General features: G+C 34.5%; 1 protein-coding gene across 2 annotated transcripts in view; it reads left to right on the top strand.

The window, feature by feature from the left end:
- Positions 1 to 22,082, top strand: part of ryk (receptor like tyrosine kinase) — an 89,140-nt gene that overhangs the window by 33,481 nt on the left and 33,577 nt on the right. For both annotated transcript variants that reach the window (XM_056459947.1, XM_056459946.1), the window contains exons 2-7: positions 9,220 to 9,341; positions 10,214 to 10,313; positions 12,432 to 12,560; positions 13,305 to 13,370; positions 13,474 to 13,615; positions 17,598 to 17,698. In XM_056459947.1, the coding sequence (XP_056315922.1) occupies positions 9,220 to 9,341; positions 10,214 to 10,313; positions 12,432 to 12,560; positions 13,305 to 13,370; positions 13,474 to 13,615; positions 17,598 to 17,698 (660 nt within the window). The remainder of the gene's footprint in view (positions 1 to 9,219; positions 9,342 to 10,213; positions 10,314 to 12,431; positions 12,561 to 13,304; positions 13,371 to 13,473; positions 13,616 to 17,597; positions 17,699 to 22,082) is intronic.

Genomic DNA, 22,082 nt, shown 5'->3' with positions numbered 1-22,082 from the left:
GAAATTTCAGCAGCCATAATTCTAGTCATCATTGTGAAGTGATCTTTCAGAAGTAATATGAATTAATGCTGGTTTGATACTCAAGAACATTCTCATCAGCTTCTTGACAAACTTTCGATTGGCTGTGGGAACCACAGTACTTCTCATGGTCCTGTGAAGCAATCTTATAAACCAATGAACAATTTCATGAAGCAATGTATAATTTTAATCTATCAAAGGGTTTTCCATCATCCTGTGTTATAGTGTATTTTGAAGTATTTAATGAAAAATGGTGTAGTGATGGATATGCAAAAGTTTAAAAATATTTTAATTTGCAGAAACGTTTTTACATTCACTTGAGGTGGTTTTTGGACTTGTGCGAAAAATGATTAATGCAAATAATGGAAGCACATTTGATAAAATGGAAATATATTAGCCAAATAAACTGACAAACTGCGAAAAATTTATCCATGTGTAGAGATGCAACGATTATAGATTTCAAAACACTACTAGCTTAGGAAATCCCATGAAAACTTATATTTTACACTGTAACTTATTGCTGCTTAGTAGCTAAATAATACAGCACAAAATAATAGTACAAACAAGCAATAGTATATTTCTCTGTTTTTGGCATTTAAACAAAATGAATAATTTTACACTGAAAATATATTACAAAACAATGAATATAAATAAAAATAAGAATAAATAAAAAATGTTATTTGTCTAATGTGAAAATTTGTCAATTTTTTTTAAAAACTTGCACGCGCGAATGACACGACATCTGAAAGGCCCTTGGTTAATAGCCTCAGCCATAGTTAATCCAGTGTGCGTGCGTATTATTAGCCTCGGTATACAAAGCTTGGAACTTTAAACTAGTGCACAGTTGACATAACTTTCTTTAGTTGCAGCAGTTTTGTTCCGTGCAGAATCGGAATGTGGAGAAGTCTTTGCGATTAATTAACCGTGATGAATTAAAGCACAGTTAATAGAGAAATCGGTCAATTGTTGCATCCCTACCCACGTGACTAATCTAGTGCCTTCGTTATGCTTGTCTTGTTTACTGTTAGTCACTTGGTTACCAATACTACAGTCAACCACTCTAACAACTTGATGGAAAGCACATAAATTGCATTTTTTTTTTTTTTTTTGCTAAATTACAAAAAAGTCTTCTCATTAGGATGAAAAATCACATTTGTATCACATCACACAGATTTTAAGTAACGTACACAATATTTGTGCAATATAGCGAACTTAATTTTGTAAAATATAATTATAAAAATAAATCATGTGGCAGATTTATTCTACACAAAAAAATTAAATGATACTGAAACACTACATAATAAATAATAATAAATATGAGTGCTAAATAGAATCCTAAAATTAATATTTTAAATACTAGAGATATTTCAGGTCTGCCTGTGTGATGCCAGTTTCATCTGTTCATTGAGTTCTTATAGTACATTATAATTTTAGCAATATAAAAAATTGTTGTGTTCACCTCTTTCCTCCTCTTGCTCATTTTCTAAGTTTGGCTGCTGTTTGTGTCCTGTGCACTGAGGGATTGAGAATGAACCGAACCCTGAATACAGGAGACTCTTTGTTCTACCTGTGCTTACCTCTTCTTCTGGCTCTCACTTTTTTTTGTTGAACCTGAAGACAGCAATGTGATCTCCGGTGGCCAAGAAATCTGAAACCACATGTCTATACTTTTGGCTGTGGGGGCGACATGGATGTAAATCTTTGCTTTTTCATTCATGCATTGTCTGTAACTTCAGTTTATTCTTTAGGTTGTGTGTTCAAAACAAAGGAAGTCTCTTTTTTTTCTTCTTTCCCAGACCACATTTTAAAAAAGCCACATCTCTTACTACATTTTGAAGTAGTTTAACTATGAGGCTTGCTGCTTTATGATTTGAAAAAGTGACTATACTACCATACTCTGATTTATTTAAGCAGTTAAATCTGTACCTGTCTCTTTGTACTTCCCGCTGTCTTTTATTGGATTTTTTTTTTTATTTATTGGCAAGCTTGAAGATGGCTCTCATAAAGAGCTGGCGCTTTGTCAATCTCTTTTTCAGCACGATCCACCAACATAATGCTGCATCGCCCCGTGGACACGTTTTCTCCCAGGTCTCCTCTTTTTCAGAGTGGAAGTAATTCAACCATGAAAGGGGTTTTGAAGCTACATAAAAAGACATTACAGAGCGCTGCCGTGAGGGGGATGCAAAGATTTCGTTTTGCAGCAAGCGGAAACCACTTTTTTTTTTTTCTTTCCCCAAGTCGTGTGGTTAACCGCAGCTCTTTTGAAACAAACTTGTTACTTGAGCATAAAGAAAAGAGGTTAAAAATGGTCCCCACAGAGTCACAAATAAACAAGCTCACAAACAGGCAGCACATATGCTGTAATAAACCCGTTCTCCTAACCGTCCTGCAGTGGAAAGGGACAGCTCTTCAAGGGTGGGAGCCCTTCATGCCACACAGGAAACTGATTCCAAACAAACTCCTGCTTTCATTTGGAAACCTCTGGTCAGGGGGTTGAGCACACTTGACCCATGAACTTCAACACTCTTTATTCAATGTTTTGTAGGCTTATTCTTTCACTGAGGTGAAGATTGTGTCTTCAGAAAATTCCTTTCTCGATATGTCATCGTTTTAGTGCATCAGATTGAGACAAGAGTGAAATTGATAAATGCAATACAATTTAGAGAGATTTTCCATTTCAAAGTTGTTGTTTTTTTTTTTCTTCATGAATTGGAAATGTGTGACTAGCAATGTGTTGTTATCGAACATCCCAACGCCACCCTCATTGTGCACAGAGAAGATAACCAATAGACGCGAGGAAATGTGAGTTTGCGAGGTTGTTTTAAACCCTTGCCTGCGCATCACATCACCTGTGTACAGTGGTCCCTTGCTATAACGTGATCAAACTGTCAGAATCTTATACCAGCCAATGTCTAACTGACATCATCATGAAGCGTATGGTAACCAATGGTATTTTGTTGAGGCATAGCTTTCCAAACGGTTCACATTTCATATGACTTTGCTCAAAGTTTTGTCACACCAGTTCATTTATTATTTTCTTTACCGCAACATGTGTTTTAAGGCCTGTATTGTCAATCTCAGGTGGCATAGGCAGTCAACATTTACTGTTTAGTTGCTTCCAGAATCGCATAGTACTTTCATATTGGTGTTACATTTGAATATAAATTTACTACATCACATTAGAAAATTGCATTGTGATATCAGACACATTTTTAGCCTTTTAATCTTTTACTATGAGCACCTGACCATATGCTGTTTGTCAGTGGTCTGGTAATGCGAGACCACTGCTCGCATGGCTATATTTTTTAAAGGGGTCTCCAAGCAGTGTAGACAAACTAGGACCAGACAGGTCACATGGTTCAAGACATGGGAGCGTTAATTAGTCTCAAGTCTGTGGGTTTGTGTCTAGTATAACACACGCCTCAGTAGCCTCTCGCAGCTGGCTGATTTTCTTTTCCTCAGTGCTCAGAGGATTATGTCAGACGGGATGTCTGTTTGAACTTTGAGGACTCCTGCATCTTGAATGCGTCTATTTTGGGGACCACACAATCTATTTTCTCCATAGGTGGGCAGCCCTATATCACTTTACACGTGTCTTCTGGTAACTCTTTCTGTTTTATTATCCTTTCCACTGCCAAAAAAGAACTTGTTTGAATTTCAGTTATTTCTTCTGTTGAACACGAGGATATCTAAAACTTGAAACTTGTTTCCATTGACTTCCATAGTATTTGATTTTCCCACTATGGAAGTCAATTTTTCCAATATAAACCATATGAATGTAACTAAATGGTGAGTTAATTTAAAATGTAAAAGTGATTTAAACATGCTGGGTTCAACAATTCCTTTGTTGTCCCAACACAAATTGATTATGTTAGCTTAATTGTTGGAAAATTGGATTGAACATAAAACAGTTAAGGGTGCTTTCACACCTACACTTCTGTTTCAGAACCTGGCTCATTTACGTAGTTAGCACAGCACGGTTCATTTGGCATACGCAAATTCAGCAATCATGCTAGGATCTGTGACAAAACATTTGGTCCGAGATCGCCTGAATGAGGTGGTCTCAGCTCGATTGAAACGGACTCTGGGTGGATGGATTGTAGTGAGAAAGCAATGCGATCCAACAAACTAGCAAACTAGGCTATATCACAGTTTATTATGGATATGTAATAGTTATGTAGGCATATATAGCTATATGAATGAGAAGTATGAGTAGGGTGGGATGTTATCATCATTCCTACTGATAAATGTGCGTTTCATGTCAAATACGAAAGTGAAAGCATGCTGAAATATTAACGAGAGCTGTTTATCAGTTAGGAAAATTGACCGTACTGCCGTCTTGGTTTATCTGGTATTTCTCTCTATAATGTAAAGCCTATCATGCATGCATAATGCCAAGGGCTATAAAGTTGAAGTCATAATTATTTGCCCCTACACCCCCCCCCCATTTTTTCCCCCTAATTGTTATTTAAAGGAGAGAAGATTTTTTTTCAACATACTTCTAAACAAAATAGTTTTAATAACTCATTTGTAATAACTGATTTTATCTATGCCATGATGACAGTACATAATATTTGACTAGATATTTTTCAAGACACTTCTATACAGCATAAAGTGACATTTAAAGGCTTAACTAGGTTAATTAGGTGAACTAGGCAGTTTAGGGTAATTAGCCAAGTTATTGTACTGTATTACGATGGTTTGTTCTGTAGAGTATCGATAAAAAATATATAGCTTAAAGGGGCTAATAATTTTGTCCTTAAAATGGTGTTTAAAAAATTAAAAACTGCTTTTATTCTAGCTGAAATAAAACAAATAAGACTTTGTCCAGAAGAAAAAATATTATCAGACATACTGTGGACATTTGCTCTGTTAAACATCATTTGGGAAATATATAAAAGAAAAAAGAATAACAATCCAAGGTGGGCTAATGATTCTGACTTTAACTGGGAATATGAGAAAGTTTTACCTCTGATTTATATTTGGTGATGTCTGTCGGTGTCACCATTCAAAATTACAGTACAGCTTTTTGCTTATGTCTTATTGCTCATCGTCATAAATTAAAATAAGGACGCATGACAGCTGAGCGGGATTCTGAGGAATAAACTGTGGAACTCTGACAAATGTGAGTAGTTTACTCGCACATGACTTGTTTTAGCTATTTTGGTCTGTTTAGAAACTTTGCAGTGTGAAAGCAACATTGTATCAATTTTAATCCCTGTTTCAGAACAAAACGATCGACAGGTGTGAAAGCACCCTAAAGTTTTTCCTTCCAAAAAATCTTTGAACATGCAGCAAAAATATTCTTGAGTGAATGTAGAGAAATGGTCTGAATTAATTATATTAAAATTGAGTTTTGATTTTATGCACATTTCCCATTTTACTATAGACAATTCATCATTTTACATTTATAACTTTTGAAAAAAAAAAAAAAAACTTTTCAGTAAAAAAACTTTTTTTGTTTTTATTATTCAGCAAAGACACATTTTTATTGGATTTAAGTAAATAACAGTAAAGACTTGTGTTTCAGATGATTTGTTTGAATTAATTGCTGGTGTTTTGAATTTTGATTTATTCATTGTCTAAAAAAACAACAACTGAACTTGCATTTGGAAATCTATTGAATTAAAAATGCTGTTCAGATTTTTTAAAATATCAGTTTTTCATTATCAGAAAATTCCAGCTTTGGTGAACGGAACACTTATTTGAATAACGAAAACTGTATTGACCCCAAACTTTCAGGCAGTAGTCGGTTGATTTAATTTTGTTTTAAAGGGTGTACAGCTATCATGAAAAAAAAAAAATCATAGCTAAGTTGACAGGGTTTGTGTACTCCCATCCCCCTGATGTTTGAGCAGGTCCCCTGACAGACCGACAGGCTCCAGTCAGCCGCAGCGGGGCCTTTCAGTGGTGATAAGTTTTGCCTCAAGGCATGGCAGGAGATTCCAGCTGTCAATCAGCTTCACACATCTCCATGTCTCATTCATGTGAGGAATCAGCCTTCACTTTAGTGCTCGGTCTCATGTTAATCAGCTTTGCTTTCTCCACTTGTTACTGAAGGCTGGATGCAGTACAACCAGGTTCACAGGTGTGCCGTGCTGTTTGAAAGAAGGTGTTTTTTTTTCAGGTTGAATCTCTCCCTGGAATGTAGCCCGGAAGGAAACACTGTTTAGATTACAGTGTTGTTAAAAAAGCGGAGGCCAGGCAGGGGTGAGCAGAGATGTTTTGCTTTGACGATAAAAAGGGGTGAAGCCCTTAAATATAAACATACTACACTTTCACTGTTTGGTGGAGGTGATGTCTGTGGATATTGTTCTCAATTATAAAGCATGAAAGCCATTCCAAATGGACAGGATAGAGAGAGAGAGAGAGAGAGAGAGAGAGAGAGAGGGCGGGGAATGAACTGTGGTCAAAATTTGGGCGGCAGTCAGGGGTAGTTTCACAGGTCTCATCAACAGCTTAATGGGAAGCATTCTTGTGAATCTCAGCTTGAAATCTTGAGCTTATTAGAACTTATATCCTCCTGATCGGAAATAGCAATAATTTTTCATATTGCTCTCCATGATACAACAGATACAGACCTTGCTGTTTCCTGTCAGGAAGAGGAAACATGTCAGACAGTGGTTGGTCACCGCATTGAAAGAATGTATTTTATGTATTGTTGCCATGGTTACTTTCTTCGCGCACCATATACTTCCAGGCACTGTGGAATACATTAAGCCAAAATGAGCACATAGGGTGTTTTAATGGCGAAATACAGTTCATATGAGAATCTGGATGTATGAATTTATATTTTACTCCTCTTGAGGGAGAGCAGTTCAATAAATTTGAAAAGATGTATAACCCTGCTATTGACTTACAGGTCAAAAATATCTATTTTAGCAGCAAAAACAAAACATAAACCACGTTTTTCATCTTAAAGCTTGGTGACTTTCTTTTTTTATGATTCCAATTTTTTATTTTCTTCAATAATTTAAGAGTACCATCAGTTTGCACATTTTTAGATGCTTTAAACGCCCACTTTCCCCTCCCCTCCCCAACAGCGCCAGTTACAGTAGCTAGATGTTGCTATCATCAACCCTGTAAATACAAATAAACAATATAAACTTAATAAATAAAAAAGCCCACATACAAAAAATATTAATAGTAAAATTCTTTAAAAAAACAAACAAAAAAACAATGCAATAATAATAATAATACATAAATAAATCAATGAATATAATTACATTTTTACTGTGTGTCTAACCACGGTGACCATATTCATCCTCCAATAATGCCAAATAATTTCTCCATCTTCTCTGATAAACATCCAATTTATCAAGTCTACATGTCATTTTTTCATATGCTGCCACTAGGCATGGGACGATAACCGTTTTCAAGGTATAACGCAGTTTGGAAAATCAGGGTTTTAAAACCGGCAAAATATTCTGCTCTACCATTCCTACGGTATATGTAGGGTTTTTTTAACTTTTGTTTTAAGTTTTTTTAGAACAACAGTATCTCCAGCAGAAAAGGATATCGAAAGTTGCTGATTTAAATTGTAAATAAATCAGTGTTTTTGAAACTAATGAAGACAGCAGAAGTCAAAGATTAATTTGAATAATTTAGCCTGACATGTTTACTTTTTCAAAATATTTTAAAAATTTCTTATAATAAATATATTGTGTTTTAAAGTTTTTTTACTCAGACATTTAAAAAGAACAGATTTTAGAGCAGTATTCATTCACAATACAGTGTAACCGTGATATTTTAATCCAAGGTTATCATACCGTCAGAATCTTATACTGGCACATGCCTAGCTGCCACCCTTCCCAATTCCATAACCTATTCTTGAAATGATGGTGGACCTGCTGAACATCATCCCCTCACAATGATTTGTCTTCCAATCATAATACTAATTAGAATCCACTCAGACATCTTCACACTAGACCCCAGCACGAACGGGTCTCCCAGTACATATATTTTAGGACAAAACAAAAAGCAGCATCCAGAAACACCCTGGATGTAATTGTGCACTTTAACCCAGAGTTCCTGTATTTTAAAATAGGACATGCATGTATCAAGTCTCCTTCTTCGCTCTCACATCTCCAGTCCTTCAACCCAACCCTGAAAAGCCTACTCGGAGTCCCACAAAAACCATTAAAAATGTTAAAGTGCATTAAACATACTCCTAAGTTTGCTGACATTACTTTACAGTTGGCAAATTTTCTTCTAATGTTCATCGCTTGGTGATGCTTCTAAAATTATTCCAACGTTAAGACTTTTTATTGTTTTCTATTTTCGTATTTTCATGAAGGATGTACACATTTAGAGTACAACGGTTGTCCTTTAGGTTGATTTTGACCCGCCAGTTGCAATACAAAGATGAATATCAAATATAGACAAATAACACATACAATAAGAATGTGCTGCTTTAACTTTTTTGAATACTTCATAAATAAAAATGACACCTATGCAGGTACGTTTAGCATTAAAAAATATATATTTTATTTTGAAGATGACCCTTTATGCAAAAATCACTTTTATAAGTGGTTTAAAAACAGTTGTGTCGAAACAGCCTGTGAATATAACCAGTTTCTAGTAGAAAACAAACACTGTAGAAACACTTTGATGGACATTCTGCCTTTTTACATGCTATCGGAGGGAGAATGCCCCACCCATTACTGACAATCTCTCCCTCATTAGCGTAGAACTTGTTTAGATTGGTCTTGTTTTTGAATCTGCCATTATGCTGACACACAGGCATTTGTAGCTCCACCCTCTTTTGATAAGAAGGCTGAGAGAAAAATCTCATTTGGATTTAAAGTGCAGTCCCAGAAATTGCGTAATTCGAATCAAAGCATATAAGGGGCAGTTTCAAAGAGTTATAAAGCATTATTTGTGTGGTATTTTGAGCTGAAACTTCACATACACACTCTATGCACACCAGAGACTTATTTTACATCTTAAAAAGGGGCATAATCAGTTGCCTTTAATCAAAAATGACTGGTGCCCACCTGCTGAACATTGATGAAAGACTGCACACTGATGAGGGAAACCCTAGACATTCACAGGGTTCGAGATGGATGATGAGGTTGTTTCTTCATGCAAAAGGTCTAACAGTGTATAAGGATTTCTAATACAACAGGAGGGTTAAGTGTTACATTTTTTTCAGAACTGATCAGTTTTATCGTGTTTTTCTTCTTCTTCTTCTCCCTGTAGGTCTTGATGCTGAGTTGTACTATGTGAGGGATGATGTGGTCAATCATTATGCCCTGTCCTTCATCCTGCCTGTGCCCAGTGACACTAACAGTCTGCATTTCACATGGCACTCCAGCAGCAAGGTTGGCATTGTTCGTATATGTACACTACCATTCAAATGTTTGGGCTTAATAAATAATAAAATATTTATGCATTGATTCAACAATGATGCTTTAAATCAAATCAAAATATTGAAAAGTACTGAATTATTGTACACAAGTTTGGAGACACGGACAGGTTGTCGTTAGCTAAAAGTCAGTTTCAGTGTTGAAGTTGCTGTTTTAGTATTATTTCTGCTCAATTACTGGACTGTTAAATTCTGAGCAGGACTTTCACACTGGCTTCGTGCAATTAATTTCCATTCAGTTCAATTCACCTTTATTTGTATAGCGCTTTTACAATGTAGATTGTGTCAAAGCAGCTTCACATAGAAGATCATAGTAAATTAAAACAGTGTCAGTTCAGTTTTTTAGTGTTTAAGTTTAGTTCAGTTTAGCTCAGTTCAGTGTGGTTTAATAATCACTACTGAGAGTCCAAACACTGAAGAGCAAATCCATCGATGCGCAGCTCTACAGATCCCGAACCATGCAAGCCAGTGGCGACAGCGGCGAGGAAAAAAACTTCTCCAATTGTTGAATGTGAAGAATTAAAAACCTTGAGAGAAACAAGGCTCAGTTGGGCACGATCATTTCTCCTCTGGCCAAACGTCTTGTGCAGAGCTGCAGTCTAAGCACCGGAGGCTGGAAGCTGGACCTCAGCGAAGACTCATATGTCCCTATTGGGCAGGCCTTATTGTCAATCCCTGAAGCTGCAATATTTTATGATATTATTTTATTTTTGTCATGCATGCAAGCTTTGAGAACATAAGGAACTTGCTTTGTTTTTTATCACATTTGCTGTGAATGATCTTCACCATTCTCATAATTTTTTTTTGCTTGCTTTTTCATCTGCACAGGTGGATTACAGATTGGGGTTTCAAGTGGAAAACACTTCAGCCATGGATCAACCTCAGAGCAACATCTCTGTCCAGGGGGAAATTCCACACACTCGTTCAGGTGTGAGATTTCTTTTTTCTAGTTTTACTCCCTGTTGCGTTTTGAGGGGAAAATGTGGTGTTAGCAACTAAAATTATCTAGATTTCCAAGAACAAAAAGTGTCTCTACTTTTAAATACGTAAAGATCTTCACTTAAAAAATACTTGCTACTTTTAATAAAATTATTCTTATTTTTTGTGTGTTTATTTATAAATGTGCTATGTTATAGCCTAAAGGGTTAGTTCACCCCTAAAATCCTCATGTTTTTTCAACACCTGCCACCTTCATTCATCTTCACAACACTAATTAAAAGGGAGCTATTATGCAAAAAACACAGTAGTGTGGCAACAGTGTGTGAATATAACCACTTCTAATCGGAAAAAAGTATAAATTTTATATTTTATGATCACATTTCATTAAAAACAGTCTGCAGAAACACTTTGATTGACGTTCTCTCATTGTACGTGTCATCAGAGGGGGAAAGCCCCGTCCATTAGTGATGATCTCTCTCTCATTAACATGGGGCATTGCTGACACACAGGCATTTGCAGCTCTGACTCTTTTGAAAAGAGCGCTAGGAGTACAATCTCATTTGAATTTAAAGCGTCAGTGACCAAAATGGCACAATTAGGATCAAAGAGCCTAAAAGAAGCAGATTCAAAGAGTTAAAAAGCATTATTTGTGGGCTATTTAGAGATGAAACTTGACAAGCACATTCTAGGGACTCTTTTACATCTTGTCAAAAGAGGCATAATAGGTCCCCTTTAAAATATTTCAGATTTAGCTCTCTGAACCGCTTCATAGATGACGGTACAGATATAGAAACAAACACATTGTGAAAAAGCTCACGTGTCTTCAGTGGTTCAACTGTAATAACACAAATTTTAAAAAAAGAAACATTTTGTGCACTAAAAAAAACTGTGAAAATGACTTTGTTTGCTGATGTGTTCTGCCTCCGAATAGGGTGTACATTTACTACAATTATGATAATTGAGACCCAAGTTTTGGTCATTTGCCAACTGCTGCAAAATTATGTTGGTGCTCACAAAACATGAATATCAGAGAGAAGATATTGTGTAAGTGCTCTCGTAATTGCTTTTTACTTGATAAAATGCAGTAGCAAAGATAAAAATCTAAATGGCACGTGGAAAGCATGCAAATACTGTTTGCACTAACTACTGTCAAGGGTTTTTCATGAAGTCTATCTGCTTCTCTATCTTTGGCGGTCTGATAAAATGGGTTCTTGTTGTGACATTGCATTATCATTGTCAAACATGACAAATTAATAATAATTAGTTAGTCATCATTTTAAATTTCAGTAAGTGGTTTACCATTTCTGTCTTCAAATTCTCTATTCTGACATTTAGTTGTCTAAACTGCTGTTATTACATTTACAAAATCAAAATAAATAATAGATACTCCCGGCCTAATTTTTCAAGTGGATATTTTTGTAATTAACCATTTTTTTCCATCTGTATATTTTTGGACTCGCTATAAAATAAAATAAAAATTGTGACACCCCTATTTATTGATAATGTCTGACAAGTTGTGGAGAAAAAGATGATCCTAATTTTATATCAAATAAAAAGGACTATATGAAGATGAGAAGATAAATTGTATATTATTAAGTTATTTTTTAAATTGTATATTAAATTGTATATTATTAAGTTGTTATTTTTAAAATTGTATATTATTAAGTTATTTTTTAAATTGTATATTAAATTTTATATTATTATTATTATTATTATTATTATTATTATACTTAAATTGTATATTATTTAAGTAGTTTTTCTTAATTTGTACATGTCACACCATAGGACAGTTCAGTAAAATGTCAAAGAAAACAGTGAAAGAGTTGATAAAGTTAGTGGCCACTTATATTTTGTCAAACATCAGACTGTCAACTACCCGTAAAAAGTCGTACACACTTTTTATGCAGAACATACAAGTTGTGAAACTTTTTGTGCAAGTTAGTAGGAGCTGACATAACGAATGTGCCAGCATAAAAGAAGAGCAGGCTTTAGTTTTTTAGAAAGTTCAAAACGAAGCCCTTCCTTCATTGTTTACAGCTTTCATACTGAATATAATCAAATTCAGACGTCCAGTAAATATACCTACTGTGTTTCTCTGTCCGTGTAGTGTTTCGAGTTGACCTTTTCTGCTCTGGAAAGGCTGATGGAGAGGCTGTGCTAACAGTGCAGCTCAACCTCACTACAGCAGCCAACTTCACAGTGCTCAACTTCAAACGCAGGAAAATGTGTTACAGAAGTAAGAACTTTTCATTCACGCTTTATCTTACTAATTCCCCAAATATGTCTTTGTTTCCTAAGACCTCAGTGAGTGTTTTATGTATTTTATTTTTCCTCCTAATAAGAAGCTGTGAGTTTTGTGTATTTAGCAGATTGAAGTCTGTGGCAATGTGAAACTTGACACGCAGAGATGATGATAATAAGTCGTCATATGCTTCCCAGAGGAAATAGCCAGTGAATTTATTCTCTGCTTATTTGAAGCACATGAGCCAAATTAGCTGGTGGAGAAGAAAAAGAGTTTTTGTATGCCCCAATTTCCTCTCTCTTGTGGAATAACTGGGTCATGTGTATGTGGCGCTTAAGAAGATATTATGTGTCTTACACTTTGTTTGAAAGGAGCGAGATTTTACTGTCCTGGCAACGATTTACAAACCAAACATAAACGAAACCACAATCAACCAGTTCTTGCGTTCGGATGAATCTCACGAGGCCCATCAAGATGATGTCATATGTCACCCCTAAATCGACAGGGAAAAACGTATTATTTTACTTAAAGGAAAATGCTGCTCTCGTTTATAATTATACATTTTTGGTGAAGAAAATGTGATGTTAGACTTGCATATATTGTGGCAAGTAATATCATTTATTACTCCCTGTGTAAAAGGAGTCGAATATGTCACTTTATAGTTGGCTGGCAACATTCAGGGATGTCAAACAGTGAAGTTTGCATGACTATTTACTGATCCTTGTGTTTACTTTGCAGGAATCGAGCAGCCAGAGCCCCCCAAAACTCTGCCATTCCCAAACACAACCATACAGAGGATAGATGGTGAGAGTTTGGACTCCATCTTTTAGCTATTTTGATTAATGCTTCTCTCAGTGTAGAATTTCTTTCATTCTGCTCTTGTAAATTTTCTTTTTTTTGTCCATAGCAAGCAGTCCGAATGCCCCGACCACATCCACACGAGTTTTCTACATCAGTGTGTGTGTATGCTGCATCGTCATCTTCCTGGTAGCCATCATCCTCGCTGTGTTGCACCTCCACAGCATGAAGAGGGTGGAAATGGATGACAGGTGTGTGTCTGTGTGTTCAGTTCACTAAAACTGTCTGCTTGTTGGTAACTTAGTGCAGATTTGTTTTTATAAAGTTTCTGGTCTTTTGCTCTCATGGTTTCAATATTTTTTTCAACATTTGTTCAGATTAGGGCTGCACGATATTGGAAGAATCTGACATTGCAATATACATTTTATTTTCTGTGATATATATTGCAATATAAATACATTTTCACCAGATGACTCTCTATTTGAAAAGAATTTATCATTTTAGATTATGTGCATCTGCAAACAATATAATATAAACTGTACAAGCAAAGGTAAAGGCAATAAATAAAAAATACAAATGAAAAAAAAATGTTTTATTGATTTCTGAGGACTCTAACAGTGTTCATGTATACAGTAATTGAAAAATCAAATGTAAAATAATACTGCATAGTCTTTGTTTTATCGGTTGTTTTCAATCACGTGGTTCTGGTGATGTGCGAAAATCAGATGGGGGACAGGAAGTAAAAAAAAAAACTGAGTGGGAGACGAAGAGATAAGTCTGTATATTTGCGATTTATACCATATTTCAATAGAGATATAAATAGAAAATAACCACATATGTTGGGCGTGTTCCTTATATCATGAAGAGGACAGAGTTTTCTACTTAACTAAAATATATTTGTCTGTCATCGAGGCGGTAGATACTATATAAGGTATTACGTTACATGAAAAAATTCTGCAGTAAATACTAATGTTTGGATGCATACTTTACACTGTAAAACCCAATAAGTAAAGGAAACTCAAACCATTTGAGGAAACCGATTGCAACAAACCATTTAAGTTTAAAAACAAATCCTAATGAGTACTGTGAACTTAATCCATATGAGTAACCAAAGCAATTTGAGCACAGTAAAACCCAAAAAATGAAGAGAACTCAAACCAACTGAGTACTGTAAAACCCAATAAGTAAAGGAAACTCAAACCATTTGAGGAAACCGATTGCAACAAACCATTTAAGTTTAAAAACAAATCCTAATGAGTACTGTGAACTTAATCCATATGAGTAAACGAAGCAATTTGAGCACAGTAAAACCCAAAAAATGAAGAGAACTCAAACCAACTGAGTACTGTAAAACCCAATAAGTTAAGGCAACTCAAACCATTTGGAAACCTTTTGCTACAAACCATTTGAGTAAAAAAACTAATCTAAATGAGTACTGTGAACTTACTCCATTTAAGTTGAAGTAATTAACTCCAACACTGAGTTCAAAACTTTATTTAAATGAGTAGAATTAACTTTCAGTAAATTTTTGAGTTAATGACACATTTCATTCGGTAAAGTTACTTCATTCAGTAATTATATTGTTGCTGTGGTATGACACTACTGTAGTAATAAACAAATTATTCAATAGGTTTTAGTTTCTCTATTTATACACCATCACAATGCACCATAGTTCACACTAGTGTTACAGTATTTATTACAGTTTATCATTTTACTATGCTACAGTATTTCGCAGCATTCATTAACAAAGAGATGTACACATTATACACTATGTGGTTCAAAAACATGTTTATTATAAATTACTATAGTTTTCCCCCATGTGGATATCTTCCAGACATCATGAAATAACAGATGCAAGCATACATAAGCATAGACTCATAGTCTACATTATTATTTATTTATTCTTGTAGGGTAAAGTGCTCCACAATAATAACCATCTAGTTTTGTCGCAAGTGTTGCATTTCTTTTGTGTTCGGTCAATCAACTTTCAATCAACAAACATTCACCGCTGCTGCGCGTATAGACGTTAACGTTACAGTTGTTTATTCCACCAAAATGCCAGTAAAGACATGGATTATTGCAAAATGACAGATATTTCATTACAGCGATTACATGACAGGGAATGTTATTTATATTCTCCTGGATATTGTATAAGTGTGGTGTATGTTTCTATATTTTTATATAACACGTTATTTATACACACAGCTAGGCCTGTATATAATCTTTATTGGTGCTGTGAAATGAATTCTCACGTTCAAAAGAAAGCTTGTACACATGGATGTATTGAATGAATGTTGATTGCATGCCGCCTTTTCTTCAGTTTTTCAGCCAGTTTCTTGAACTTTCCCCCCTTTATGAGCAAAAACATTTGGAAGTCTATAAAAGTTGTTCAGTGTTTGTTATTATTTTCCAATTCAAACAATTATAAACATCATAAAACAGAAACATTTTGATGTTCTGATACAATTCCTATGTAGAAGAATCACTTCCTGCCCTCCATCTGAATTTCACGCGTCATCAATAAAGTCTTGTGAAAACAACCCATAAATAATTCTATATAATTAAAAGTTACAAATGGTACAATTTCTTAGACATGAGTGCTTTTTAAATTCTCATACAGTCGTAGGCCTAAAAAACAATGAAAATGATGAACTATAACCTAAACTGAACACTGCAGCCCTAATTCAGATGTTTTTTGCATTCAGAAAAAAAGAGTTTGTCTGAAAAGATGAGGAAAATCTACTAATTTCATACCAGAGCACTGAGTACTTTAATTGTGTTTTCTGAAATTGAATTAGGCCTCGGTACAAAGACTTGCCTTTTTTTAAGGATTATATAAGGGAGGCAGATTAGATTTTATCTGCTATTCATAAAATGAGACACAAAGCACCATTTATCTTCTATAATTGATCAACTCTAGAACCAGTATAATTTCCACTAGCATATTGAGTCACAACCCAAATAGTACTAGACCAAAAGATATCAGTAATATTTAACATTTGTCAAAATAATGATAATAATGATGATGATGATGATCGTGATTAGGTTCAATGAGTTTCAGGACGCAGGTTAAGCCTGCATCATTTGACCGTTTTCTCCAGGGCCTCAGTGTTTAACCTTTGTAGTTGGAGTCCAATGGCTTTAATTAGGACAATTACACAGCACTTAGTTTTTAAATTCACTTCAGTGCTAAAGAGTTCAGGCCAAGTTAAGTCTAACACCTTCTGAGAAAATAGATTCATTTGATTATAAAAGAGACAGTGAATCTGTTTCAAACTAAAAGGCAGTCCAACATATATATATATATATATATATATATATATATATATATATATATATATATATATATATATATATATATATATATATATATATATATATATATATTGTAAGTAGCAAATACAGTTCAAGTCAGAATTGTTAGTCCTCCTGAATTATTGGCCCCCATGTTTATTTTTCCCCAATTTCACTTTAACAGAAAGAAGATTTTTTTTTCAACATATTTTTAAACAAAGTAGTTTTAATAACTATTTCTTTTATCTTTGCCATAATGACAGTACAAAATATTTTACTACATATTTTTCAAGATTCTAATATTTGTCAAAGTAATATTGAATATTATTAAATAATATTGACCTTTAATGGCTTTTATTCTAACCAAAATTAAACAAATAAGACTTTTTTCCAGAAGGAAAAATATTACAGAAAATTTCCTTGCTCTATTAAACATCATATAGCAAATATTTGAAAAAGAAAAGAAAAATCAGAGGAGGGCTAATAATTCTGACTTCAGCTTAGGGCTTGGTCGATAAATGATAATATATTGAATCGCGGTAAAACTTGTCAATAGCAATGATAAGCTCTGGACTTTTTTAACTCTATATAGATATAAGAGCCATTCACACAGCAGATATGTGCAACAGTGGAAATCTAGAAGTGTGTTGATATTAGAGATGTACTGAATTATCAGCTGAAAATATGTTATGCCATTTAATAGACCCTCTTATTTTTGTGGCTTAAGTCATTGTTGGCATACTCTTTTAAATCTGAAAGCTTTAACAACTTATATTGAAATCTATATCGTTATCGGTCAATATGGAAAATAATTATTGAGATTGCATTTCTGCCAGATTGCCCAGCCCTACTTCAGCTGTATATGCTAAAATACCTTTCAGTAGGTGCATTTTAGTTCTGCAAGTAATATACTTTTTATTTTCCCTATTTTTGTTCTAGCGTCAGTGACAGTGGAAGCTCTCAGGGTCTGTCTCAGCCTTCCACCCAGACCACCCAGTACCTGAGAGCAGACACCCCCAACAATGCTACACCTGTCACAAGTAAGCTTACGACTCAGATTAGCAACTCTCTCAAACATCTCAACCATCTGTCGGAACCATCTGCATTCCTCTTCCATGTTTTAAAATGCCAGAAACCCCATCTCCATCAACTACTGCCTCACTGCCCCAGATAATGCTCCAAGAGCAGATGAACGGCACCAGAATGCTTTGCTTGCTATGGCCAAGGATGCTAAATTGTTCTAAATTTCGCACCTCTGGCTGCATTTTGTCTCGTCCTGTTTACACTAAATGTGCATTCCTTTATAAATAAGAAAATTGGAAGCAAATGATCAAATTAGCCAAACTGGAATCAGAAGGTTGGAATAAACAGACGTGTGCATTCCCCAAACATCTCCCACTCCATACTTTTTGACCTCAAGTTTAGACTCAAAGTTGACTGATACTAGTATGCATGCAATCAATGTTTTCACATCCCATCACAATAGCTCAAAAGTCATGTAGTATTTTACTCAGAGATGGCAAAAGTACACACATCCTTTACTCAAGTGGAAGTACAGATACTCATGTTTAAAACGACTCTCGTAAAGATTTAAGTATACTGATTCCACTTTTGTACTCAAGTAAAAGTAAAGAAGTACGACCTGAAATAAGTACTAAAGTATAAAGCATTAATTACTACTACCTGTTTTAGTTTCAGGGGGGTAACTACACCACACATCATGTATACATCTATAAAAAAATATCTTGCATTTCTAATATTTTGTAAAAACTTTACCAATTTTTCATCACTCCAAGCAACTAAGCACAGTCACTACAATATTGTCTAACAACACTGCTCAAAAAGTTGCCATGTGGATCATTAGCTGGACACAAAACTTAACTTTATGGCTGTTAAGAACAACAGCTGGCATGCTCATTCGTATATATTCTTAAACATAATTATTCTGCCTACACTGTATTTATAACTAATAAATGTCTTAAATTTAACACTTCATTTTGTCCAAACATTTTTTTTTTGATAAAATAAAAAAACTGAATGTATTTGACTACAAATAATTGTTTGAATTATGATGAAGCTACTTTATTGTCTTTAAACAGCACACTCTTGTAGCTCATATCATTTAACTATTTTTTTTTTTGTTTATTTTCAGATTTGTGTATATTTTATTTAACAGAGTTAAGAATTAATGACGTTTTATTCATAAATCACTCAGTAGAAATACTTTTGATGTTCTTAAATATTTATCTATCTTACAAATTTAATTAAGACTACATATTAATATACATGTTAAACCTATATAACGGTCCATTCTGTACTAGGAATTATGAACTCGTTGCAAACAAAGGGAATAAACCTCATTGCAAAACATGTTAATAGTTAATTGCTTTAGTACTAACTGTACAAATGTTGACAGAAGAGCACATAATTGATAGTTTCTTTTTTCGCTGTAATAGATTAAAAGATCAGAGAAGTACAGTACAACATGGTCGAAAGTGGCCAAAAGACTTTAACCCTATTTAAATGCCAGATTTGAACAGGAGCGTGTCTCGTTTACCTGTGATCTGATCGACCAAAATGCATCTTATTACATGACAATAAACATGACTGATGACATGACATTACATCGCGGACTCTCTCATTCACGTTCTTAAGGTAAGCTTAAATAAACAAGCCTATGGAGCATGATCAGAGGTTGAAAAGAAACGCGCACTGCAGCACGTATGAGCGCAATGACAAATAGATTGACAATCAAAAAGGCGTTCAATTTGCGCAATGACAAGAAATAATATACAGGGTGGACCATTTATGTGGATACACCTTAATAAACTTATTGGGAATTTCACAAGAAAAAACAATGGCGTGCTTGGTTTTACGTAGCTTTATTCTTTCATGAGTTATTTACAAGCCCCCTCACATATACTAATGTGCCACAAACAGGACGTTAATATCACCAACCATTCCCATTTTATTAAGGTGTATCCATATAAACGGCAAACCCTGTAGATCGCGCCACCAAACATATGAAAACGAAAGTAGTGAGCCCGATTTAAAAATGTAGTAATCGAGAGAAAGGACCGATATTTGTGAAAAATGTAAGGAGTAAAAGTAAATAGCTGTCAGAAAAATAAATAGTGGTGTAAAGTACTATAGTAGTATTTGTTATTCGTTACCTCCCATCTCTAATTTTACTCAATAATTTGCTTTCATTTCATAGTGCCTTCTTAGAGGCATTTCTTCACACTTTTTTCCACCTTTAGAGGCAGGCCAGCTTTGGATAGTTACCTCCACCCTCTTTTCCTAAATAGGTTCAAATCAACAGGATGTTTCCACACTTTTAAAACAGTCACTGTTTTCTTAGTGGGCGAGTTTCTACTTTCCCTCAAATCACCAGATTGAGATAAAATTAGAGTTCTTTTAGGCAGAGCTGAAACGCGGGTTGATAACCTCCCTGAAACTTCCCATTAGTGGACTTTAGCCAGGAGATCCCATGAGTTTTATATTCACACTGGCTCCAGTTTTTAAAGAAATCACAATAGGAGCATTATTAAATTAGCTAAAGAAATGTCAAACCAAGTGTTGTTTGCAAAATGGTTCTAGAATTTCGTTATTCATGTAGGTCTCAAACATCACTTTTCTAAGCTGCTCATGCATTAGTCTTTCACCAACTGGTGTCACTCCCTGATTCCAAAGTTGAATACTTTCCTAATCTGCAGTGTAAGAAAAGTATTTACAGCAAGGCTGGATCTAGGCATGGCTGTTTTTCTGTATTTATTAGCTCAAAGCAGGGTGCATTATTCACTCATGGCAGTTTCAGGCTGTTGAGGAAAAGCAGACTCACAATTTCACAAGAGATTAGTTGGACACATTTGTGTGCTATCAGGGTAAGCATTAGTATTAGTTAATATGTTGTTTATAGTGTGTTTTCATAAATGTACAGTTGAAATCAGAATTATTTTTCTTTTTGCAATATTTCCCAAATGATGTTTAACAGAGCAAGGAAATTTTCACAGTATGTCTGATAATATTTTTTCTTCTGGAGAAAGTCTTATTTGTTTTATTTTGTCTAGAACAAAAGCAGTTTTAAATAAAAAAATAAAAAAACATTTTAAGGTCAAAATTATTAGCCCATTAAAGCAATATTATTTTCGATAGTCTACAGAACAAACCATCGTTACACAATAACTTGCCTAATTACCCTAACCCCCTAGTTAACCTAATTAACCCAGTTAATCCTTTAAATGTCACTTTAAGCTGTATAGAAGTGTCTTTAAAAATATCTAGTCAAATATTATTTACGGTCATCATGGCAAAGATAAAATAAATCAGTTATTAGAAATGAGTTATGAAAACTTTTATGTTTAGAAATGGGTTGGAAAAAACATCTTCTCTCCATTAAACAGAAATTGGGGAAAAAAATAAACAGGGGGGCTAATAATTCTGACTAACTGCATATTAGGGCTGAGCAAGTAATCAAAGGTGATTTCTATTTTTTTATTTAATGTGCATTTTGTCAGTAAAGCTGTTTCTAGTTCAAAATTGTGTTCAGAATCTATTTAATCAGACAATAATCAAATTAAGATAATCATTCTGTGATGCAGCAATTTGCGTAGTTTCTCTGTGAGCTATGGTTTCATGTATTAAATGCTACACATGAAAATACCACAAATAATATGTTTTTATTCCAAACTTCATAACTTCAGTTAAGTGTTTAAGATAAAACCTGCAGTGAGATGATTCTCCATATGTGTGAGGATTTAAGTCTTTTGTGTATAATGCAACCCTATGGATGTTTGGAAGATTTACTGCTAATGACACAACAGTGTTTCCCTGACAAGATTTTCATGCCAATCACAGCTTTGCTCAATCACTTTTTTTTTTAATATCAATTCCAATATACAGTACCGTGCAAAAGTATTAGTATTTTCACCCCAAAAAAAAAAGAAGTGTTGCCAAAGTTCTTTTGGATTTAGTTTGTCTCAGTTTGTTCCGTTTCTTCATGTCATTCCAGACAAACTGGACGATGATCAGACTCCTTGTGCAGACAATAATCTCACTGTATAATTACAATTTGTGACAAAATTCATGTTTGGAACTATAAATTGATATTTCAAACTGACATGCTACAGACAAATATAGAAATACCTGACTTTGATGGGCAACGTGACCGAGTTGATTGACATCCGCATATATTAACTTGTCGCCGTAGTAACATGTATAATCATATCAACAAGGCAGGACATGCGCAAAACAACCAGGATTAAACTATTTGTTCTGCTCATTGATCATCATCAAATGTGATCAATAATGAGTTTTACAAGTTTAAACATTTTTAAAACGGTGCATGTTTCTAATGAATTACAGCGATTTTTACAGTCTTTAATTTATCACCACAGTGTCAGTACAATTGTAAAAGATGCTACT

This window comes from Danio aesculapii, chromosome 6 (assembly GCF_903798145.1).
Source record: "Danio aesculapii chromosome 6, fDanAes4.1, whole genome shotgun sequence".
In the NCBI taxonomy this organism is placed as follows: Eukaryota; Metazoa; Chordata; class Actinopteri; order Cypriniformes; family Danionidae; genus Danio; species Danio aesculapii.
Note: the sequence above shows the minus strand (reverse complement) of the source record. Positions and strands in the feature narration are given on the sequence as shown.